The sequence below is a fragment of the Venturia canescens genome, chromosome 1 (genome assembly GCF_019457755.1).
Source record: "Venturia canescens isolate UGA chromosome 1, ASM1945775v1, whole genome shotgun sequence".
Taxonomy (NCBI): domain Eukaryota; kingdom Metazoa; phylum Arthropoda; class Insecta; order Hymenoptera; family Ichneumonidae; genus Venturia; species Venturia canescens.
The window spans coordinates 35384269-35407749 of NC_057421.1; the positions used below are offsets into that span (position 1 = coordinate 35384269).

Here is a 23481-nt window from a genome sequence, read left to right on the forward strand (position 1 = left end):
AATTATTATTGAGCGAATCACAAATAGATATAAATAAATGAAATGCGATTTTTCATTTGAAATATGAAATTTCAACGAATTTCAAAATGTCCGATAAAATATGCGCGGTGAAAAAATAGAAAAAATATACGACACGCACCCAGTTTAACCGTCCATTTCAATATTTACTAGGAAATATCGATTAAACGTCGCAGTGAATTTCCCAAAAAGCGTTTTTTCCAGCACGCTTTTCGATATTTCACGAGTCGAAAAAACGATGGTTTACGATTAAATATGAATGCTCTCCGTGTATTTAACGATCGTTCGAAACTACTTTTATGACTGCTAATATAGACTGAACGATGTGTTTTCATAGATCGTGACTCATAAAACGAATAGAGGATGACGAGAAGCGAAATTCAGTAGCAAAGTCAATTTGGTCGTTTGTAGTATTATTTGTAGAGCACGGAGATGTTAAAGAGCACACGTTCGTTTTTCATCAGGAAGCAGAATGTTGAAGAAAACATATCCCAGCGACATCTGCCGCTTGCAGGAACCGATAAATTTCAAAGCGAAAAGTCCACACGTGTCTCCGGAAAACAGCCGAAACCTCATAATAAAGACGCCTATTGAGAGGCCATCAAGACTACGCAGTCAAAACAAACATAAACGTAATAATTCTGTCACGTCGAAGCTCTCATGAGTGCCGAATGTCCGAAAAAAAGTGAGAAAATTCTCAAGTGTAACTCGAGTACAACGTGACGAAAAGAGAGCGAGAAAGAAGGAACGAAGAAAAGGGAAAAGAGAGAGAGAAAGAGAGAGAGATAAATATATGGCGTCGCGAGGCGCCGGTGTTGCGGCTGCGTTCATCGAACGCAAGAGAAAAACAGGCGCTGCTGAGTGCAGGTACGTTCACACACAGTCCACCGGGTAGGGAAACCGCGAGGGAGTATGATTATGTACAGTGTAGAGTATACATAGCTGTACTATAGCAGGCAGTAGACGAGTGTGCGGTAAAAAAGTCCCCACTTCTGGCCTCCGCTCCAATAGGGGGATGGCAAGATGTCCGGCTTGGTGGGGGTTGAAATCTCTTGGTTCTCACTATGGTTGAAGCTCCAGTCGAGCCGTGAGTCGCGTCGCGGTAGTATCGAATTTATTTCGGAGTGTAGCGTGAACGATTTTTCATTTGCCATGATACGAGACCGCGAGACTTTCTTGTGACAATATTAACGAAATAAATCTTTATTCTTTTTACGATAAATGGTCGGGGGGAAATTTTCAAATGAGGAAAAGTTTCTGGATGTGGTGAAATTTGAATGACGGCGAAACGAATAAGTGAAATCGAGTCGGTTCGTCAATTCGGAAATTGTCATTGACAGTTTTTGTTTTCGAGTGTTATCGAGACTAGAAGCTGAGATAATTCAATCGTGAGCCTAGGATCAAAACACCCCGTGAGGAGTCCGACTATTTTCAAGTTCTGCAAACGTTGTCTGGAAACGTGGATCTGTTGTTCATACACCGGATAAGAAAGCGATAAAGTGTGTTTACAAGTGTACTCTTCGTCTACGTGTGTCCTCGGGGTGCGTGCGTTATTTTTATTTTTATTTTTGTTTTATTACGTTTCTCCGGTATTTTTTATTCGTTTCGTCTCATGTGGAATTTAGCCAAGACGAGTTTTGGCTCGGCTCGCGCGTGCGCAGGCGTTTTTTTCGAGGGACCAAAAGCCGCGTGGTTGCGAGTGTACGCCGCCGCCTGGCCGAGGGGCTAGTGTACCTCGAGCGTTCGAGTGAGAAAGTGTTAGAGGCCGAGAGGGAATAAGAAAGAGAGGGAACGTACGGAGATTCAGGGTCGAGGACTTGTGAGAACTTGCCTTTTTCTCCCACACAGGTTAATTCTTAGGAATTCGTACGAATCTACTAAAATTTATTTTCCACATGCAATGAAGTAATACTAGTTTTACAAATTCGGTATTAACTCGAAATAAAAAAGAGTCAAAATGCTCAGTGCGATAACCTTAAAATTCGAGATCGTAAAGTGTCAGAATGTCACAGTATCGCAAGTATATTTAGTCTAGAAAAATCTAACGATCGTGTCAATCCCATTGTCGTAATATTTTCATCTCACCATTCGTCCATAGCCTAAAATTGCATCGTTGTCCTAAGAACACTTGATAACGAAATTTCATCGTAATAGAAAAGAATAATGAGAACAATTGAGGTCTAACCTCTCCGTTGTTCGTCCGTAACTATCGATCGTAAAAAAAAACGCGCCGGGAATGTGGTTAGAGGGGAAAACTTAGCAAGAAGAATGTACGAGAGCACGAAAAAGTTTGTATAATTCAAAACTGTCCAACGACCGAAAGAGCACTCGAGGTAAATGTCATTTTGTTGAAGTTTATCGTGCGGCTGTGAGGACCGGTGAGAAGTCGGAAGGTAGGGAAGGCGGGATAAGGAGCAAGGGCGACAAGGGAAGCCTGACAAAGAGAGGAGAGTGCTCGCACGGTAGTAGTCGAGAAGACATGACCCGAGTGCAACTCGCGTACGAAAGTTGAGACACGGTGGATCGGGCCGAAAGATCGCCGATGAAAAACCTTTGCATCGGGCTTGGTGCGTTCGTAGAAGAGGGAGAACGACAGTGAGAGGAGCGGAGAGCGGCGCAGAGGAAGAAAGAGCGTGAAAGAGATAGATGGTATCGGGTGCGTCGTGTATACGCGAGGGTGAGAGTAAGACAGGTGTAGAGGAGAAGGAAGAAAAAGGAGAAAGAGGAGGAGGAAACGACACGAGGGAGAGAAAGAGATCGAGAAGAGTAGAGGGGCTCCCAAGGCCGTGGGCTCCCTCGATACACTTATACGTACGAGCATTAATGTGCATATGTGTATGTACGATATAGATACATACTTACGCACCTAACCTTGCTCACATCTCTCTCCGCGCACACAGAGTTTTGTAGCGTATTTTTTATCTCTTTTTCGTTTTTATTCCTTCTGCTTTTCTCTGTCTTTCGTTCCCTTCGTACAATGCGGCAATCTCAGTAGCGTATTTCGAGCGCTCTCTTGCATCCCCGCCTCTCCAGGGCTATGATTTTCGCTCGAATTTGTTGAACCTCGTTTCGGGAATACTCGCGAATTTCCGAAATGAGAGCCGACCGATGGGTTGCTGCGGGCGTAAAAGTTTTTCAGCGTGGCCAACTTTGCCTCGATTTCCTCGCGTCTGTAAGCATCTCTGTACACTTTTATCCGCGTTTACGCATGCAGAACACTTGTGGAGGAGCGTGCATCGTCGCGGTTAGGGCGTAAAGGGCAGCTCACCGCTCGAGTATTTATCTTTAGGGTCAGCCGACCAGTATCGACTAATTCGTGCTCTCGTTTTTCGCGTTTACGGTTTCATTGATTTCTCACTCCTTCGCGCACAAATCACACAAACAAGGCGGGCAATGATCTCCGTTCTGTTTTCGCGCGTTGTCAAATTTCGGGGAGTAACTAGATAGAAAATTAGGAAGGAAGATCGTTTCGTTCAAATATTTATCATACGGAAAACCGTTCGGGCGATAAACGATGTATTTTTTTTTCTTCGAAACAGCTCACCACCCACGCCCTGGCAAGTGAAAAAAAAAAAAAAAAAAACGTTCGGCAATAGTGACTTGCGATTCATCGCTCGGAGGGAGCGAAAAAGCTGCAAATGAGCAGGTGATTAACGCATAGAGTGGCTCAGAGATCGGCGGAAAAAACGATAAGCGCCTGGCACGGATGACCGGCCAATTGGAAATTCGCGAACGAGTGAGCGTGATTAGAGAAAATAAAATAAAATAAAGAAGAAAAAAAAACAGTGTAAAAACAACAAAAGTTCGTTCGAATTAACCAAACGAAATGAACAGTGTAATTGGAACGAAGCAATAAAAAAAACGTGAAATAATATTAATCGATAGTTACTTGAAAAAAAGGAAAAAAAAACAAAGGTTTGAGACTGACGAGTTTTTTTTTTAATCGATTGATAAATAAATTGAGTGCTCGAGATAAACGAAAACGTGGGATTTGGTTGCGGAATCGATCAATAATCGACACTCGATCGAAGCACGTTTACGATGAACCGGAAAGTCGTAAACTGGGTGAAAGAATAATAATAAAAAAAAAAAAAAAAAAAAAAAAACTGTACTTCGCGATAGCCGAGATCGATCGAAAGCGAACTGGTTTGGAATCGCTCGTGTTAATAAACTGCGCGGAAAAAGTGATTCTCCTGATTGCGTTAATATTTGGGATGGCTGTCGAAAAATCAGAGACTTGCAGAGAGTGAAAGGCTAGAAGTCGGAGAGTGAAAATAGCTTGGAGAATAAAAGAAAAGATAAAAATAGTTGTTGTCGTCGCGATTGAAAAGGAAGGATGACGATAGCGAGTAACATTGTCGTCGAGTGGTTGCGATCGCTCCACCTCGGTCAATACTCCGAATCTTTTATCGACAACGGTTACGACGATCTCGAGATCTGCAAGCAGATCGGGGACCCCGACCTCGACGCGATCGGGGTATTCAACCAAACTCACCGCGGGCGACTCCTCCAATCGGTGAAAACCCTCCGCGAAGAGGGTGCAGCCAGCGTTTATTTCACTCTCGAGGAAACTACTGATTGCCTCTGCGACAATGTCAGCTCGAAATCATCCCGAACTTCCTCGGAAAGACCCACCAGCGAAAAGGAAGCACAGAGAGCTTCTCCCACTGCCAGCTCCTCGAGCGGGGGCCAAGAACTCACCAAATTTGCCGACGAGTACGAAGAAGGCAAAGCCGAACTCGTTAGGATACCCAGGATGCAACTCCGCATGCTGCTGCAGGAAAAGTTACGTCACGATGGGATACGGCTCTCGTGTCAACCCTACACTACACCGGTGAGTCCGCCACTTATTTTTCCTCACTTCTTCAATACAATACTCCCTCGCAGCTCCCATTTTTTTCGTTCTTGCGCTCACAAAGTGTCACAACGAGTCAGCCTTCGGGAGACTGAAAAACAACGACGCTGAAGTTTGCAACCGTTGGAGTTCAACGAAAATTTGTAGTTCACCAATTTCTTATTTCACGAATCGTTAGTGTAGACTGAAAAACTGTGAATTGCAAATTATAGGCGGATTACACACGGAGAGTAAATTTCACTAAAAACTACTGTGGTGCCATAGAAGTAGGGTTCTATATCTAATATTTATTAATTCTTACGAACATATAGGGGAGACCGGGGCAAAACGGGATATCCGAGAAATGAGAGAAATTTTTTTGTCTTTTTTTTTTTTTTTTTAATTTTTATCCTAGTCCGAAAAGACGACGCTGAAGTTTCCAACGTTGGAGTCCAACGAAATGAATGAAAATAAAATGATTTATCCATCAGTTTTTTTTTTATTTCACGAATCATAATTGTGTAGATTGAGAAAAAATACAAAGTACAAATTCGACTGGAAATAAATTGGAGAATTGCTGGAATTATTGGACAGTTTTTTAGATCATTTCGTTGGGCTCCAACGTTGGAAACTTCAGCATCGTCCGAAAAGTACATGAAACATATTTTTTCCAAAATATCTTGTTTTTTTGGATTTTGAATTTTTTTTTTTTCAAAAAATTCGTTTTTTTCAAATTCTCTTTTTTTTACATCACTTTTAAAATGAAAACGTTTTTGCACAGATATACTAAAAGGGCAGTAATCGCAGATATATGTTTGCGGACTATCATGTGTGGTTTTACACCTGCACACGAATATCATGTGCCCACTCTGCACAATTTTGGCACTGAATCCACGATTCAGTGGATAAAGAATACAAATTTTTACAAAATAAACATTGGCAATCTTCGTTATTATTCATATTATTAATTTTTAATTGAATTACAGAGGGTGCGTTCGACGACGTTAGAGAGTTGTAAGCGCTGAGATCGCTTTCAACGCTTACAGCGGTAAGTCGGAAGCACTCGGTTACCGGTGTAAAATATACCCAAGGTGCATTGAATTAACATCATAGTAAAAAAAATTTCATGAGTTTTTGAGGGGTACCTCGTTTTGGCTCGGATTTTTTTTTTTTTTTTTTTTTTAAATTGAACAAAGTTCCAGTACATTTCTTAGTTTTTGGGAGTGAAAAATAGACAGAGCTTCCCAAACTTCGGAAAAGTTCAATATTTCCTGAGGTATCCCGTTTTGCCCCGGTATCCCCTACATAGTAATTCTTTGTGAAACGACTCGATGAAAATTCATGTGAAATGTCAAAATAAATACATCGGTACACATGTTTACCGATGCTTGTGTTCGAGCTCCTCAAATTTTATTAAAATCAAGTTTAAATTTTAATTGTGAAAAAACAGTACTAAGTACAGCAAAACGTCATAATAATTCTACTTGACGCAGTTCATCATCGGGTCAACATAAATTTTACAACGTTTCCTTGGTGGACTATGTTAGGAAAAAAAGTACAGTTTAAATCTTTGTCACAGCAAAATAGGCAATTAAAAAATTTTCATTCAGTATTGACTTGGAAATGACAATATTTTTGGTAAAAACCTTGAAAATGGGCGATGTAGAACCCCAACACCGTGGCAGCATAGTAATTCTATGCTGCACTATTTTTTTCTCTCCGTGCAGAATTGGCGAACGACTGGAATTGTTGAAGAGCTTTTTCACATAATTTCGTTGGAGTCCAACGTTGCAAAGTTCAGTGTCACGAAAAACTGGCATTTTCAGTCGAATTTCCAGCCCATCGGTATCGGTCTCGGACAATTGAATTGTACTTAACTCACTAACTCGATTCTTCACGAGCGTTTACAAAATGAAAAATGAAACAATCGTGTTTTCGTTCATTTCGTAATCACGCGAAGTTAATGAGAAAGCAGCTAAGCTCGATATCGCTCCGGTAGACTGCGTCAGAACGAATGAATTTGAAACGTTGAAGCAGCAGCGCGCCTCTATCGCCGCAAAGGATCTTCATCATTTTTATCACGAGCGAATATATATTTTTGGAGCTTTTTTTTGTACGCTTCTGAAATAGGAACTCGATGGAAACGAAGTGGCATAAGATTTTATCGGCTGTGTTGGCATATATTTCTATCGGTTTGCTGGCAAGGATCAACTCAGTACTTCAGCGTGCTGCACCACCGATTGTTCGAAAAGTTGAGATAACATGGAATTTATCATGAGATATATGTATATAGAGATAGCCTCGTATAGAGGGGGTATTATCAAAGATAATCCTCTGATTCATTATTGCGTTACCTTAACACAAAGAAAGGGAGGCCAGCAGGAGTAGAGGAGTGAAGGAAAAGTTGGCGAGTTCGCATGTTGGCCGTCCGATAAGAGTCATGCAATGTATTACATTACATAGTTGTAGAGCCATTTCCTACTTTCCCAGTTGTCTACGTTCGCCATACGGTTAGAGCTGCTTGCTCAATTTTGTAAACGGAAGAAATGAGTTTTCGTATACAATTTCATTAGCGAAAATTCATTAGGATGATTAATGCAGGACGAAAAATGGTGACGAAAGTAAATTAAAAAAGTCATATGAAAAATTGACTGTTGAGCACTACTCACGATTCCAAATTAATGAAAATATTTCACACGAGAAAATTATTTCATCGAGTATCATGCAATAATTTCAAAAATTAACATGCTCATAAACCTGTCAAAAAGATCCATGCACGAGAGAGCATGGAACGGTGAAAATTTTCATTGAATCACTAGAAGCGTACAGAGGCTCGAATATTTGGAATTTTTCCAGCGCAAAGCGTGGATTTTCATGACGAGAAAATAAAATTTTTCCCACTATCCTGTTTTACTATCCCATATTATTTTATTCTCACGAGAATTCACACCTTGCACTCTAAAATTCCAAACACTCGTCCCCTGTCCGCTGTGCCTGCTGCGCCGGTAATTTTTACCTTTCGATTCTCTCCGCACGTTGAATTTTCCATGGTGCACGTTAGTCTCGCGATTTATAATCGAAGAGGATGATTGAAATTAAAAAAAATAGCGGTTATGAGAATTTCCATAAAAATGCAAATCGCTTTGATGCTTTTCTCTGTCGTAGATTTTTTTTTTTTTTTTTTTTTTATTAAAAATAAAATAAAAAAGCATGTTCACGCAGGAAGAGGAGAAAATGAAGGATAAGATAGGGCAAGCTCGTACAGACCGCTGATCGCGTGTTACCGCGAGTAGCCTAGATTTTCGTATCCCGACCCTAATGACTCACTCGCCTTAGCTGCTGGCTTCCCACCTTCTGCCCTGTTTTACCAGAAGAAGTCTCCCGACCTCGTGTGCGCTCTTGCTGGACGGACTTCCCCACTCGCCTCTTTCTGTGCCCCGTACGTAATGAAAACATGGATGTACTAATTAACTGAGCTCGAGCATCCACTTCGCATACATCGAATTTATACGTATATAAAAGCACGTTTAGATCATGAAATGATAAACATTCGATTTGGGAAAGCTCATTCCGTTATCGCGGCGAGTTATCCGAGCCGACGTGCACAAACTCCCACTTTATCGGATCCGACGACCTGAAGGATTACTCACAATTTTAATCTTTCGTACGCAATCACGTTTATTTATAAAATCCTGACGCAACGAAGGAGAATATTTTCTTTCTGCAGACTCCTTACTTCGGAATTTTTAGGCGTTACCTTCTACGAGAATGCACGGAGAAAACGGATTCGTTTTGTGTACTGAGGAATATATTATTTTTCAAGAATTTTCAAAGTATTTAGACAATTTTCCTCTATTTTTCGTGCCTTGAATTCTAAACAGCTTTATGCGGATAGCAAAGAGTTTTCGAGTGTCATTCATATTGTCAGACTAGCACTTACTGATAAGTGAAAGTGTATTGTAAGTGACAAATTTTGGCTTCCAGCATAGTAAATTCTATGAAACTAGAGACGAGTACATTTATGCCCTTTGTCAAATAAATGCAGAAGTTGCCAAGCACATCGAATTACGAGCAAAATATTGACGAAAGGAAAACCTTGGACGCAAAAAATGACAACCACAAAATAAAAACAAATCCAACGAAATGAATGAAAATGAAATGATTTATCCATCAGTTTTTTATTTCACGAATCATAATTGTGTAGATTGAAAAAATACAAAGTACAAATTCGACTGGAAATAAATTGGAGAATTACTGGAATTATTGGACAGTTTTTTAGATCATTTCGTTGGACTCCAACGTTGGAAACTTCAGCATCGTAGCAAATTACGATAAAAAAAATTAAGATTACAAAAATTTCAAAAGATAATTACCAACGAGAAAATATTATATCCCAAAAAATTGTAACAATAAAAATTTGCCGTCGTTCTTGGCGTTTTACTCCATAGTAAATTCTACTTTACAATATAAACATTTGAAGTGACTGGAAGCATTTTTTACTGTGCTTTTATAGAGAAAAAGACTCTTGAGTCTTTTGAATAAAAGGTCTTTTTACTATGATGGATGGAACAATTCTCTCATTACTGCTCTTCGAATTAATACTGCAATCCAGTGCTATCCCCGAGTACTTTCCTCTAGAATTTTCGGCCTCGTTTTCTTCCACTATTTCCCCTTATTTAAACTCAAGGGAACTTGACTCTGATTAAAAACTCAAAAAGTCAAAAGTTTGAGAAGTTAAAAGCGACAAAAAACGTCGTTTTCCAAGCGTATTTCCCGAAATTCCCGACTCCAGTTAACGCTCTGATTGATGGAGCAGATCAATACAAATCTTGAAGGAAATCTTTCACGTTTATATCCGTTCGGATGAAATATTTGTATCCCTCCTTCCGATTCCGATCAGTGGAATTCGGAGTGGCGCTAAATTCGAGACGAGTCATCCCAACTACTTCATTTTGGCTTTTAACAGTCGATGGATCTCGAGCAGCCTCTGTATCTATGTTGCATGTTCTCGGATACTTCTATACATATATAGATAAAAGTACTGAGGGAAGTCTGGTCTGCCGTTTGAATTTCACGCTCGGGGTAACACACGACAGCAGGAGCCCGAGAGAGGCGAGCAGAAGAGGAGGAGGGAACGCATATTGGAGTCTCCATGAGCTCGTTCGTGAGCATTTTCTTCATATATAGATATCCCATTAGCGGTGAGAGCGTCGTCACGCGAGATTCTTCGTGTCGTTGGGTTTTCGCTCTCTTTCACTCTATCTTTCTACTCGACAGGTGAACAGCTCCGAGAGTAGCATCGCCGGATTAAACGGAGAAAGTAGATTACTGGGTGTCGAACCTTCTTATGCATAAATACATATACGCACGTATGTACTCAAATCATATATGTATTTGCGTGTTTGTGCGACGTGTTCGCCTGCCCTGAGAGATCATGCGAACCAGATTTATTTATGAGCAGCGCTGTAATCTCTCCTACCCTCGGGTTGCCTTCGCTCTTTTTCTTTTCCCCTCCTTCCCCCTCCCGCGTTAACGCCTCTTCCAATCTTTTTTTCCCCGATAAATAAACGCACAATTTTGTCCTGCTCATCCGTCATGCAAATAAGTTTCTCCGGATTATTCGGTATCACCGACTCCCCCGGGCCACCGCGGGCTCCCAACCCTCCAATCCGATGCACCAACGATAAAGATAAATTTCTCGATCGGGGGAGCACCGGAGAAAAGTGCAAATGCGAATCGAAAGATCCGTGCTGGGCTCGCGGCTGGGATTCTACTGGCGTATCGCAACCGGAGAAAAATAATACCAAAATTCATGTCGCCATTTATTTCAAGAGAGCCAAGCATTTTTGCGGTCAGCTCTCCCAAAATTAACTACTTTTTTGCTCCGGCGACCGTCAGACCGTTTACAGCCGAAGCGAAATGTATTTCTATGTTTTGAAAACGTTTTCAAGAAATTCGTCCTCTCTGTCGACCAAGTTGTGATGTAATTCCATTGTTTTCAAGCAGAGTGACAACTCCGCGTAACAATATTTCATTAAAAAAATAGTCTTTTCGTTGATGAACAGTGCATGACTAGTTAATAGTAAAAACGAATATTGGATTTCTCGGACACCAAAATTACTACTTTGGGCTCAGTGGTTTAGAGCTTTTACAACGAGTTTTCAACCTTTTTTTTTTTCATCTATTAATTTCGTAAGCATTTTACCATGTTAGAAAACATTTTTCGACAAATTAAAGAAAAAGTACTGTGCAATTTTTAACTAAACGTTCATGCTTTCTGTTTGCTAGCAAACCTCCGATCCCCGCGCCACATTTGATTTTTAACGTTTAAAAAAACGCCGAGTGATCACAATATTTCATTGCAGTGCGATCGAAAGGATGAAAGAAACTGAGGCAGATTGAAAATATGTGAGCAGCGCGAACGTTTAAAGGTTTTAAATCCGTTATTACTAAGGTTTTTTCGGGTGAAATACCTAATGAAAAAGTTGCAGTTTTCGCTGAGGGAGTCATCCGTGTAGCGCAGCGAGGAGTGTACGTATAAGCGTAAAAAACTTATACAATCTTGTGTGCTGAGCTGGATGATTTTTTTCCCAAGTGCTAGCAAAATGTGCTTTTGAGTAGCTGTATTTATCTCGATTCCACCGTGAAATATTATTTTATGCAGATGAAATAGCAGATAGCGTTTTTCCAAGCATTTTTTATGCATCGTTGCCTCACCCGTTCACGGATCCTTCTCCATTTACGAAACTTGCGTTTCCATACTGCGAAGTTCATGGGGTTTCGGCATCTGGAAAATTGACCCGAACGATGATGATTCCGAAATATTGAAATAATTTATAGCATTGATGAGCTGCAGCATAAAATTCAATTATATTTTTTCCACTGGCGACGTTTCTCATAGAATAAAATATTTTCGTTGATTAACTTTATTCCTCGACAAAAATTTTCCGAAACGCGACACTGTCACAATAAAAAGCTTTGTCCGTCCGAACGATCCTAATTTTTATACGATCGCCGAATCAGTGCGTTGATTTACAAAAAATTTTTGGGCAGGAACAGATTGCGAATCAGTCACAGTGCGTGCACGTAGACAGAAAACGACCAACGGAGTTTTCATTATTCAAATGGAAATAATGAATACATTATTCGCAAGATCTCTTTGTACTCTGATAGTCTCTCGATTCACGCAGACACAGACTCACACCCATTCCCGCACTAACAAACATCCAGTAGCTAATTCTCTTAACGTCCGTCAGTCGCCACTGTCAATCGAATTGCTGCTTTTTTTTCATTTTGTGCTTATACATACCGCGCGAAAATGTTCGTCGATTTTTCTTTCAGATTCATCACGCTTTGCGGAACAACCGTTAGAATCTGTTCAAAGAGATTCATCGGGTAATCGCGTTAACGGAGATTGATCAAGAGTTTAAAAATATTGTGAATATCAACACGATCACCTGTCAAAACTCCAAACCCTTGAGACACCTCGGCCAAGATAAATTGTGATAAAAACACTTTTTCTGTCTTTGCACGGTGGATTTGTGGCGTTTTTGTGGTTTTTCCGGCTGCATACATCAAATTCACGGTCATTGACAAATGGACGACACACGCTGAAGTTTGCAACGTTGGATTACAACGAAATGGAGGAAAAAAACATTTGTACTCAACAATTTTTTATTTCACGAAGTATCGGCGCAGCTTGAAAAACTACGAATTGCAAATTCGACAGGGAACGAAATTGGAGAATTACTGCAATTATTGGAGGCTTTTTTAGATCATTTCGTTGGACAAGATTGCAAATTTCAGCATCATGACAAATGGTTTCGAAAGAAGCTTCGATAACTGTTGAAAAGTATCTAAAGAAGGTTAGCATAACTTTGTGAAAACCATTAGACACTGATGAGGTTCGGAATAAATTCATTTGCTCCGTAGAAGGAAAAGATTTAAAAAAATACATTTTTGCCAAACTATTGAATGGAGTGATTGATCGATTTTGCAAATCAAAATCCCTTCAAATTTCTTTATCCACTGAGTGTACGAAGAAACTGTTACGAGAAAAACTCTTACGAGAATGATCAGCGTTTAAACATTTCATGATGCTGAAGTTTCCAACGTTGGAGTCCAACGAAATGATCGAAAAAAAATCTCCAATAATTCCAGTAATTCTCCTATTTTATTCCCTGCCAAATTTGCATTTCGTAGTTTTTCAAGCTGCACCAACGATTCGTGAAATAAAAAATTGGTGAATAACAAACGTTTTTTTCGTTCCTTTCGTTGGACTCCAACGTTGGAAACTTCAGCGTCATAACATTTCAAAGTGTCAAAAATCGATGTTTCCAGAAAATTATCGGACCTTCTGACAAACAGAACAAATTCAAAACTCGGTATGAGTGTTCTCTCCACTGCTGCTGCTTCACAAATAAAATGCACGAGCGCAAACACAGCTCGGGTTACAGCAGCACCAAAAAAAAATGGCGTGAAATGCCTCATCGACTAAAATACCCCCAAAATCAATAAAAAAAAAAAACAACCCAAACACAGACACTCCCGCAGTCCATAAATCTTCTTGAATTTCTATCGTAACGCACGATTTGCCTATGCAGGTGTCCATGTTTGTATGCATGAAATATATTTGTATATATTAAATGTAACGTTTGTCCTCGTAGTTGCATTCACAGGCTGAGAAAGTGAAGGAGAAAGAGCGAGATGGGACGTGCTGGCATTATAATCGTGAAACTTTGCGAAGGAACGACGAGAGAAGACGGGAATGGTTAGAGGAAGGAAAATAAATCTGTGGCGTGAGTAAATAAGGAAACACCCACGCGACAAAGCCGAGAGTCGAGTTGGGAGTTAGCGGTCAGAGCGAGTCCTCGATCTATGTCTCCTCTGTGTGGGTGTGTTTGTCTGTGTGTGTGTCTCCCTCTGTATATGTGTACTGACACACGAAATGGTCTTGACACGATTGCAGTGCACCTAGAACCTCACGAGCCATTGGAACACTCGAGATTCGTTCAACGACCCGACCATGAGAATTGATCCATATTAATCGCATACATGTGTAGTCCGAGCAGTCTCGCACTAGTCTGGCAAGTTCTTCATAACAAATAATCACTGAGCAAGGAGCACTCGATACGACTCTTAATGAGTCGATTTCTTGTATCGCATACGCAAGGTTGGCTCAACATATTCAGCGGAAAACTCGTTTTTATTGATTGCACTGGGAGAAAAACATCCAGTCGATTTAACTGCTCGATGCTTGAATGGAACACATTTTTTTCTACAACCTGAAAGAACTCTGCATTTAATTGGAAACAATTATTTTCTTCGAGAGAAAAGAGAATAGGAAGTTTAAGTAGAAATATTATTCATAGATTCTTCGTACAATATTCGATTGCGTTTAATCTTACGTTTTTTCAGGGATTTTTATTCGAATTGATCCTTCTAGAGGTACGCGTACGGGGAGGAGAATTTCCAATTTTGTTCACATGGCGATTCCGACCGCGTGCTGAGCAGTGCGACGGGCTGTTCCTGACTCCCTTTGAGCTCAGCTTCTCACAGTGTAATTGCGCTTTCGATTACGTGTTTATTGAAAGTGTAAGGGTTTTCGCAACACGAATCATTGTTATAATCGTCGCGATACGAAGCAAATTGACATCCAAAGAAAACACAATTCCACAATATTATTTCGGTGCGTCGTTAGACGTCCGCGCGTATGTAAAATGGCGAAAAAATGGTCTCTGTCGGTTCGGGGAGGGGCGAGAGGCAGGGAGTACAGAAATTTCATTCTCGAATGTCAATGGATGGCGGAGGTTCTTTTCCGCCCCCACCAGCGGCAGTTTGGTCTCCGCTGCGATCGTCTCTTTTTTCAGGCGTGCATGTTCGTCTACGCGTGGGCGCACGGCTCGTTAATATGACCGGGAAAATACACAGAGACGATGGCAAAATAGACATTTGGCGTTATTTCGATCGCGTGGCGCAGGAATTCGCGTCCCCGCGTGCAGTGGGGCGGGGAATAATGAATTGGAAGGAGCGAGAAAAAATGAGGGAAGAAGAGACGCGAGCGAACAAAAGTGGTCTCCCGACCACTTGCTATATCGGCTCGAGCATAGCCAACTTTTAAATTGTGTCAATTTCGATTCCGTCAGCTACATTTTTGTGTCGTCGAGGTTCTTGCTTCGGTAGCTAGCCCGCGCGTGCATATACCTCATCCGGACAATCCGCGCCGGTTGATGAGAATCGGTGGCATCAAAAATTTCGAGATTCACCGCGCATATATAGACGGATCTGTCTATAGATTCATGAATATGAAGAGACTATAGGCAGCAGAGGTATATGCGGTGTGTCCATTGCCCGTTATTAAAGCCATTGTGTCATTTTTCCGCTTCGCACGAAGCAAACTTCGTATTTATTGGTTTAATCTGGGGATGTAGCTCGACGGGGCGACGTGCTGAGCTCTATTGCTCTTCCGAAACGAATTTTCCTCTCTTCCTCTCCTCTCCTTTCGCTCCTCCCCCGCTGACTCTTACTCTCTCGATTTATTGTGCTCCATAGGCTTTTCATTCTGCCAGTTACAAAGGCATATCTAACATCACCACGTGCTTGTCTCTATCCTCTCCGCTGCGCCCTTTCTTCATTCCTCATCAGCCCCATTGGAGCAGGATATGTAGATGTGTGTTTCGGGCGCGCGTGTATGCCTGTGCTGCTGCTGCTGCTGCTGCCTATCTCGCCAATCAACATTCCGACGATATAGGAGAGAGTCTACGTGGCCAATTACACGGCACGCTCTTCTGATACAATCGATACCATGCTTACTATTTATTCGTTGATTTCCTCCGCGCCGCGCGGTGTGCCGCACGGTATTCCTATTGCTGTATCTGCTTTCACACACTTTTCATCCTCCTCACTGTATTCCGACAGTCGCAGCATCTTACGGGATCATTCTTCATGTCCATCGCTCGGATAGACTCGAGCCGCGAGTGTTTCGGTGGCCGAAGCATACCGGGAACTCGACTAAAAATCCTGCAATTTCGACTTCCATTTTTCTGGTACCGGTGGACTGTCGAGTCCGGAATCATACTTTGGTCATTAACCGAGAATTCTGTTAACCAACGACTCTGAAGTTTGGAACGTTGGAGTCCAACGAAATGAACGAAAATAACATTTGCCGCCAATTTTTTGTTTCACGAAGTACCGGTGCAGCTTGAAAAACTAAGAATTCGGCAGAGAACGAAATTAGATAATTACTGGAATTATTGGCAGCTTTTTTCAAATCATTTCGTTGGACTCCAACGTTGCAAACTTCAGCGTCATGTTAACCAGCTATTGGACCAAGTAACGTCGTACTTAAAACGGACTCACGTTGGAAACAATGGCGTTGATCTCTTGTCCATTGGCATGACGCTGAAGTTTCCAACGTTGGAGTCCAACGAAAGGAACGAAAAAAACGTTTGTTATTCACCAATTTTTTATTTCACGAATCGTTGGTGCAGCTTGAAAAACTACGAAATGCAAATTTGGCAGGGAATAAAATAGGAGAATTACTGGAATTATTGGAAATTTTTTTTCGATCATTTCGTTGGACTCCAACGTTGGAAACTTCAGCATCATTCCATTGGCAACATAACCAGACTTTTACCGAGCTAATGCTACGCTGTTTCTTTCCCATTGGCAGTGTTTGAATGTCAAGCAAAACTCGGTATTTCTGAAATCTGTAATTATGTGAAAAATAGTTCTTTCGTTTCTCTCCCACTGCGATTAATTCCAGTTAACTGCACGTAGCTCATCGAGTTCAACGTTTCCCTTATTCACTCTCATTCCTCTTGATTTTACGCATACTCGTTTTTCTGCCGAAAATTCTCTTGAGAATACTTTCCTTTCTGTATTTTTTCTCGTATACAAGGCGCGCTTGTATGTTTGCTCGCGTGTGAGGCGGGGCAGTATGTGTGAAGATTTAACGTGTTTGCTGGGCGTCGGGTGTCCGTGTCCGTGTGGGAGAGTCGGGAGCAGAGAGCGAGCGACATGTGTGGGCAAGAGAGCGAGAGTTTGTCGTCGCGCGCGCGTTTCTTCTCTGCTCCGGGTGTGACAAGGAAGTTATTCTCCGCTCGAGTACCCTCTCTTGCCGGAGGGATCGTTCCTGAAGAGGGGTTGACATTCGTATACACAGTTTATTTCAAGGGAAGATCCGCCGGAGGGCCCGCCGTGTCCTCGGCAAAGACGAGAGAGGGAGAGAAAGGAGTCGCGCGTGTGTGCATCTGTGTGTGTGTGTGTGTGTCTATGACCCTGAAATGTGGGAAGAAAGGAGCGCACGGGGCGAGCGAGGAGCGTCGCAAGCTCTAGAAACTGCGCGAGCGAGTGGTACGTAAGTCTGTACACACATGCTCATATACGTTCCCCGTCGAATATGCATGTGTACTTGCGCATCTATCCGTTGGTAAATGTCCCATGGAAAGTTCGGGGAGCGTGGTCTGTTTGTTTCCTCGCTGCACCACCACCACCGCGCGCGCGCGCGCTTCGTCTATATTCCCTGGACTCGGCGACCCCATCTTTTGTCTTTTTCCTTCACGTCCTACAAGCTTCTTCCTTCGTCGTACGATTATACTCCACGCAGGCTGCTGCTGCTGCTGCTTGCTCGTAATAGCGTTTAAATATTTGAGCGAAAGTCCAATCAATATTCCCCCGTCAATTCACGTGCTCCGCTGTCCTTCTATCTTTCCTTTAACCCAGAACTCGTTCCCTCAACCGCTCTCTTTTTCTCGCTGCTCTATACCCTCTCGACGATTCTCTATTGCATCCGGCTACGTGTGCGACCGCATATGTGCAGTTTGTGAGCCGTTTCGACGTGTACGCTACTTCCTCTCGGCTCCATCGTTGCGGATGTCTTCTCTTGTTCGTCTTCTCTAGACTGATCGCTACGGTCTATGAAATATCAAAGTTCCAAATGAGATTCGCTCTCTCTTTCTCTCTCTCTCTCTCTCTCTCTCTCTCTCTCTCTCTCTCTCTCTCTCTCTCTCTCTCTCTCTCTCTCTCTCTCTCTCTCTCTCTCTCTCTCTCTCTCTCTCTCTCTCTCTCTCTCTCTCTCTCTCTCTCTCTCTCTCTCTCTCAAGGGGACTGCGAGCGAAGAGTCGAGACGCGACGGCGATGTGATAAGAAGCGCCCCTGCGTGGACGTGCATATCGACGGATGCGTCGATGTGCTCTCTGATGGGAAGGAAGTCGGTCGAAACTCCCATCGGCTTGAACGTATATTCGATCCTCCTCTCCGAACTCTATCGGGATACTGCCCGATGCGCACGTGTATGTTTATGCATGAGATATATACGTGTATATATTGCTTTTATAATTGATAGAAGTGAACCTCTCCATGGCGATGGTAGCTTCGCGACTGAGCTCCTTCACTGGAAGCTTCAATCTGCTGCTTCTTTACGAATAATGATATACGCGGAGTCGTATTTTTATTTGTTCTTTTCATTCCTCGATGCTTCTCGCTCTCTCGATCTTGAATTATTCATCCGAGAAAAGCGAATTCGACGGGAGGAAAGAACGTGACAATTTTATTTGCACAATACGTAATTACAGTTGTCTTATTCTCAACGTCCAAATGAATCCTCACCATTATCTCGGATTCGTGAGATAATTTTTTTTGTTTCGTGAGTATATTGAACCTCTCGAAATGCTTTAAATGTTAATTTACGTTCCAATTTGCCTCTCTGCATTCACTATCACTTCGAATATGATCCATCGTCACTTACTTCTAAATTCATTTCCTCTCGACGTAATTAAACAAATTTATAACCTCGGACGTATGACTAAATTTTGTACTAATATGACGATCCAGCTCAGTCACCATTATGGAAAGGATAAGCGATCTTCCGGACACTCGCTGGTGGGGTTAAAAATATAACGAAACACTGCACTATTGGGTCAAGCTTGAATGACACAGAATCTTCTATAAGCACTTGAAACACAATATCAAACACAAAAATTTTCAAAACAAATCACACATTCACTGCATCTGCGATTTTTTCGATGCTGATTAACAGTCACATTCATTTTTCTACAATTCCTTAGCCCTTGTCAACGACGCTGAAGTTTGCAACGTTGGAGTTCAATGGAATAATCTAAAAAAAATCTTCCAATAATTCGAGTAATTCTCCAATTTCGTTCCCTGTCGAATTTGCAATTCTTAGTTTTTCAACCTGCACCGATACTTCGTGAAATAAATAATTGGCTCACTACAAATGTTTTTTTCCTTCATTTCGTTGGACTCTAACGCTGCAAACTTCAGCGTCCGTCCTGTCAATATCTTGTACAAAATGTGACGAAATTATGACCACGAATTTGATACTTTCTCCTCCAATAAATTCGTCCATTATCCCACGATAGTATGAAATCGCATCAATTCGTAACAATTTTACATGCTTCGGTTTATCAAAATACGATGTACTGCCGTTATGAATATTCTAAATCAATAATTATCATTTCCAACACGTATGGACGCAAATAGCACGCAACGAACCGTTCGACTGCACAGTGCGCTTACATTACATATCAGATGCAGTCGAAACGTATCTATGCGCGTAGAAAATGAACTTCGCACCCCCGATTTATGACTGTCCAGGAAAAGTTACAGATTTTTGACGAATCACTCATTTGTTGTACTTCTCCTCGTATAAAATTTTGGAAAATAAACTGAACCGTATTCCCAAGGACATTTATAACGTATGTGAGTAAACGCGTTCGAATTAACACGAGATCCTTGACATTTAACACTTCGATATCGCCGTTATAACTGCTCTCAGCCACCATACATATGACCATTATCAAATCAAAGTGGGGTCGGATTGATTGTCTATAGCGTGTCTATGTGAGTGACATGGCTCGTCTACTCAGCGTATGTACACCTATTTGGTACTACAGCAGAACGCAATTCTCTGGCAGCAGTGCTTTGAGGATATCTCTCATGGTGTTTGAAGCGTATTAAACACGGAGGCTGCGATCGCTACTCGTAATAAACTGGTTTAATTGCGTTGTTAATGATCCGATACCGAATAAGAAAGATATGTGGAGAGAGCGTGGCTCGTACGTGCGTGTGAGAGCGTTATACATCTGACGATCTCCCATATCTCATTGCTACGAAGCTCGAGCTTTTACGTCTCAATCATCCGGGCTCGTATGCTCGCGGTTATAACGATATTAACCGAGTGAGCAGCTTTACGAAAAGATTTCTCGATAATAATAAACCGAATTCTTTATTTTACTATCTCAGTCTGCGAGGGAATTCATTAACTTATTGATTCAGTGTTTTCTCAGTCGGTTCTTCCGACTGAGAAAGGGGATTTTATTTCTCATAATTTCTCGTAACAGAATGTTTTTAAGGTGGGTTCATTTTTCATTATTTCTCATCGGTTTTCAGATTTCCAATCTCCCTGTTCCCATTCTTTTTTTTTTTGACACATTTGCTAATTATTGTGAATGGTTCGTTAAATAAATCACGAAGTCGTTCGCGCTCGATCTGATATCAATAAAATGAGTCAATTAGATTTATCTGAGCATGGCAAATAGAGTTTTATTGATTCGCAATATTTCTTCGGTCCGATACAAAACTATTCGTTCTCTCAAGTACCCTCGATCGGAGAAGCAAGCCTAATGGCTTTTGGAATAACCGGTCATTTCACCTGTCGATTCGTGTCGTTTTGTAGCACGCGGTCAAAGACCACGAGAGACTACGAATTAGCTACTACGTAGTTTGTGACTGTTACGTGTAATAATAAAATTATGAGATTTATATTTGTATACGATACTTTGTGGACGTGATACACACGCATGATAAATTGACGCTTAATCATAAGAAACGAGACAAGAGCTCTCGTGCTTGGCCGACCAACCATATTTTTCGCCTCCTTCGTCTTTGATATACGCACGTCTATTTTTCTACTTCTACTTTTCCTTTCGACTCGTTTCGAGTATCTTGTGTATATAAAACCAATTAATTACGTTTGATTATTGAGCACTCACCGGTGCTCCGATTACGACTTCCCTGTAATAAACATACGCTAATTACGTGGCTAATGGTCCGCGAAACTGCTCCCGAGGCAGTAACTTAACCGTATGCACTCTCGTGAACACGTTATACACTTAGCTTTCCATGAAATCTATCAAGAGCGGAATTCGACCCTATTTCACAATATTTATTAACTTGTCGACAACCTCCCAAGCTTCCGAGCAATTTACTTTTACCAAGCTCTTCAGTAGTTTTCAGCTTGTCGTCAGAAATCAATTATTTTTCGAAGCCCCAGCGCTGATTCAACCAGCAGACCGCGACTGAAGAACGGTCGCGCATCCTAAAATATCGGTTCAGCTTTTAACAGAGTTATTCGCAAGGATTTGCTTGTGAATTACTCATAAGATGAGAATTATTCAACGGAGAGAAGATTCGATGTTAGTTTTCCACAGGGAGGAATGAAATGTGCGCACAAATAGCGCACTTTTTTTTCTAGATTTTGTGAGAATTTGTTTTAAGGTATCGTCCATTTACACAAATTATCAGAGTTTATTTACCATTGGAAAATGTAGTCTACCACGATATTCCCAAAGATACATCGCTCGTTAAAATTCTTTGAATTTCGGATGCTGCTTCGACGTTCGGGGAACGGGCAGCTCTGCACACGGTGTCTTGAAATTTCGGGTCGAGCTGATAAAACATTCAGTATAGGCAGCTTCGAAGCGCACGGGGAAAGAAATTCGTTCCTTTGGACCCGCCGTCTCGCTCACTGTCGAACTACTATATAATAAATGTGATCAATTTATCTTCAGAAAATTCTTGCTTAATTGTTCCATACCATGGAGCAGGCGTATTTCTCTTTCGTAAGTAATTCCTTGTTATAGTTCCGCTGATAAGCGTCGCTATGCACACGAAATAACTCAGACCCCGGTGCGCACATATCCATGTTTAAAGTGGCTCTAAGAACATGTTTTTCTATATGCATTGTTCGTTTTTTCTTCCTTTTTTTCACTTGCGGGAGTCGCTGCGGCGCAATGCCGTTTCGATACGGCATTTGCGGGAGTATAAGAGGACGAAAGGATTGCCTGCACACACTTGCACCCATACACATAGTTATACGGTAGCTCGTTATCGCGATTCTAGTCGTCGCGTTCACTCGCAATTCTTATAAATCCTTTCGGTTCTTTCTACTCCTCCCGCCTCGGCGCTCCTCAGCACCCGCCTCTTTTGCTTGCTTCTTCTTCTTCTTCTTCTCCTCCTCCTTCTTTTGGACGCGGAGGAAAGGAGACGCGAACAGAGGGAGCCCGGACAGGCCGAGGAGAAGGCAAAGGAAGAGGAGAGCAGGGAAAAGGTCTCGGCTCCGGTGAGCTCGCGAGAGTACGACGTAAGTCACGAATCTTTAATGCCGTCCCGTTAAATCGCACGACTGGCCGTTGAGTTATTGCCGTTTCCGGGTCTCGGCGCGAGCGCGACGATATATCACGCGCCGTTAACTTGCCTTTTTCCGGGCGTGCTCAGCCTTCAGCGAAAGCCGGCGGTGCCTCCGCCCCCCAAAAAGTCAGCATACATCGACGAAATTTCAAGGTTCGGGTACGCAGACTTTATTCGTATGAGGACATCCTCGTTTGTGGGCCAAAATGCGCTGAAAAAAAACGCTCAAACCCTCGGATTTTCTGTCGGGAATCCGAAAATTGGCGGGCTCGTTCACGAGAGTTTATAATGAAAAGGCCAGTCGCGTTGATTCTCAATTTGGTTGAAAGCAACGTCTATGGCAACCCATCAACGGCCAAGCGTACTACGTCAGACTGAGTCCATCGCTGCGCTTCTGAAACGGCCGCGTAATCACCTTTGCCTTCTCGTAACGCAGTACATTTGACTCCATTCACTGTGATCAAATGTTCTCGCAAGTATTCCGTCGTCTCTTCGCCTTTCCGAGATAAGTTTAAGGGCTAATGAAACAGTGCAACTATCGGAGAGTGCGAAACGGATTTACAAATCATCAGAACCGCGTCGAATTTTGACAATATTTACTCTACCCTCCACGAGCTTCCAATTGCTCCATTTCAGGATTTCGGGATTCCCTTCTTTCTTTCTTTGTCTTCATTGTGCATGGTCCTTCCTGGTTCGTCGCATAAAAATATGAAGAAAAAGTTTTCGAAACCCTTCGGAGCGAGAAGTTTGAATAAAAAAAAGGAAAAAGTTGACTGTCCACTCGACGACGCCCCCTGTCATAACACCCGAAAAGTTATGACGCTTTCGAATCGTAACGAAGCGTAAACAAATGTTTCGTTCCCTTTGTATTTTACCTTTCGAATTCCTTATTCTTAGTTATCCGCAGCGCACACACGCACACACACACACACACACACACACACACACACACACACACACACACACACACACACACACACACACACACACACACACACACACACACACACACACACACACACACACACACACACACACACACACACACACACACACACACACACACAGAGACACACACACACACACACACACACACACACACACACACACACACACACACACACATTCACACTTACCTTTCGTCTCTTGTTTTTCTTCTTTTTCTCTTCCCCTGCTTTCTCTTGCTACTAACGAGACGC

General features: G+C 42.0%; 1 protein-coding gene across 8 annotated transcripts in view; it reads left to right on the forward strand.

Annotated features, from left to right (window-relative positions):
- Window positions 1–1110: 1110 nt before the first annotated feature.
- LOC122407445 (SAM and SH3 domain-containing protein 1-like) overlaps window positions 1111–23481 on the forward strand; it is a 232761-nt gene continuing 210390 nt past the window's right edge. For 3 of the 8 annotated variants that reach the window (XM_043413660.1, XM_043413709.1, XM_043413719.1), the window contains exon 1: window positions 1111–4852. In XM_043413660.1, coding sequence (XP_043269595.1) covers window positions 4355–4852 — 498 coding nt within the window. In that variant the 5' untranslated portion in view covers window positions 1111–4354. The remainder of the gene's footprint in view (window positions 4853–23481) is intronic. The other 5 variants (XM_043413669.1, XM_043413677.1, XM_043413686.1 and 2 more) reach the window with 5 other exon arrangements.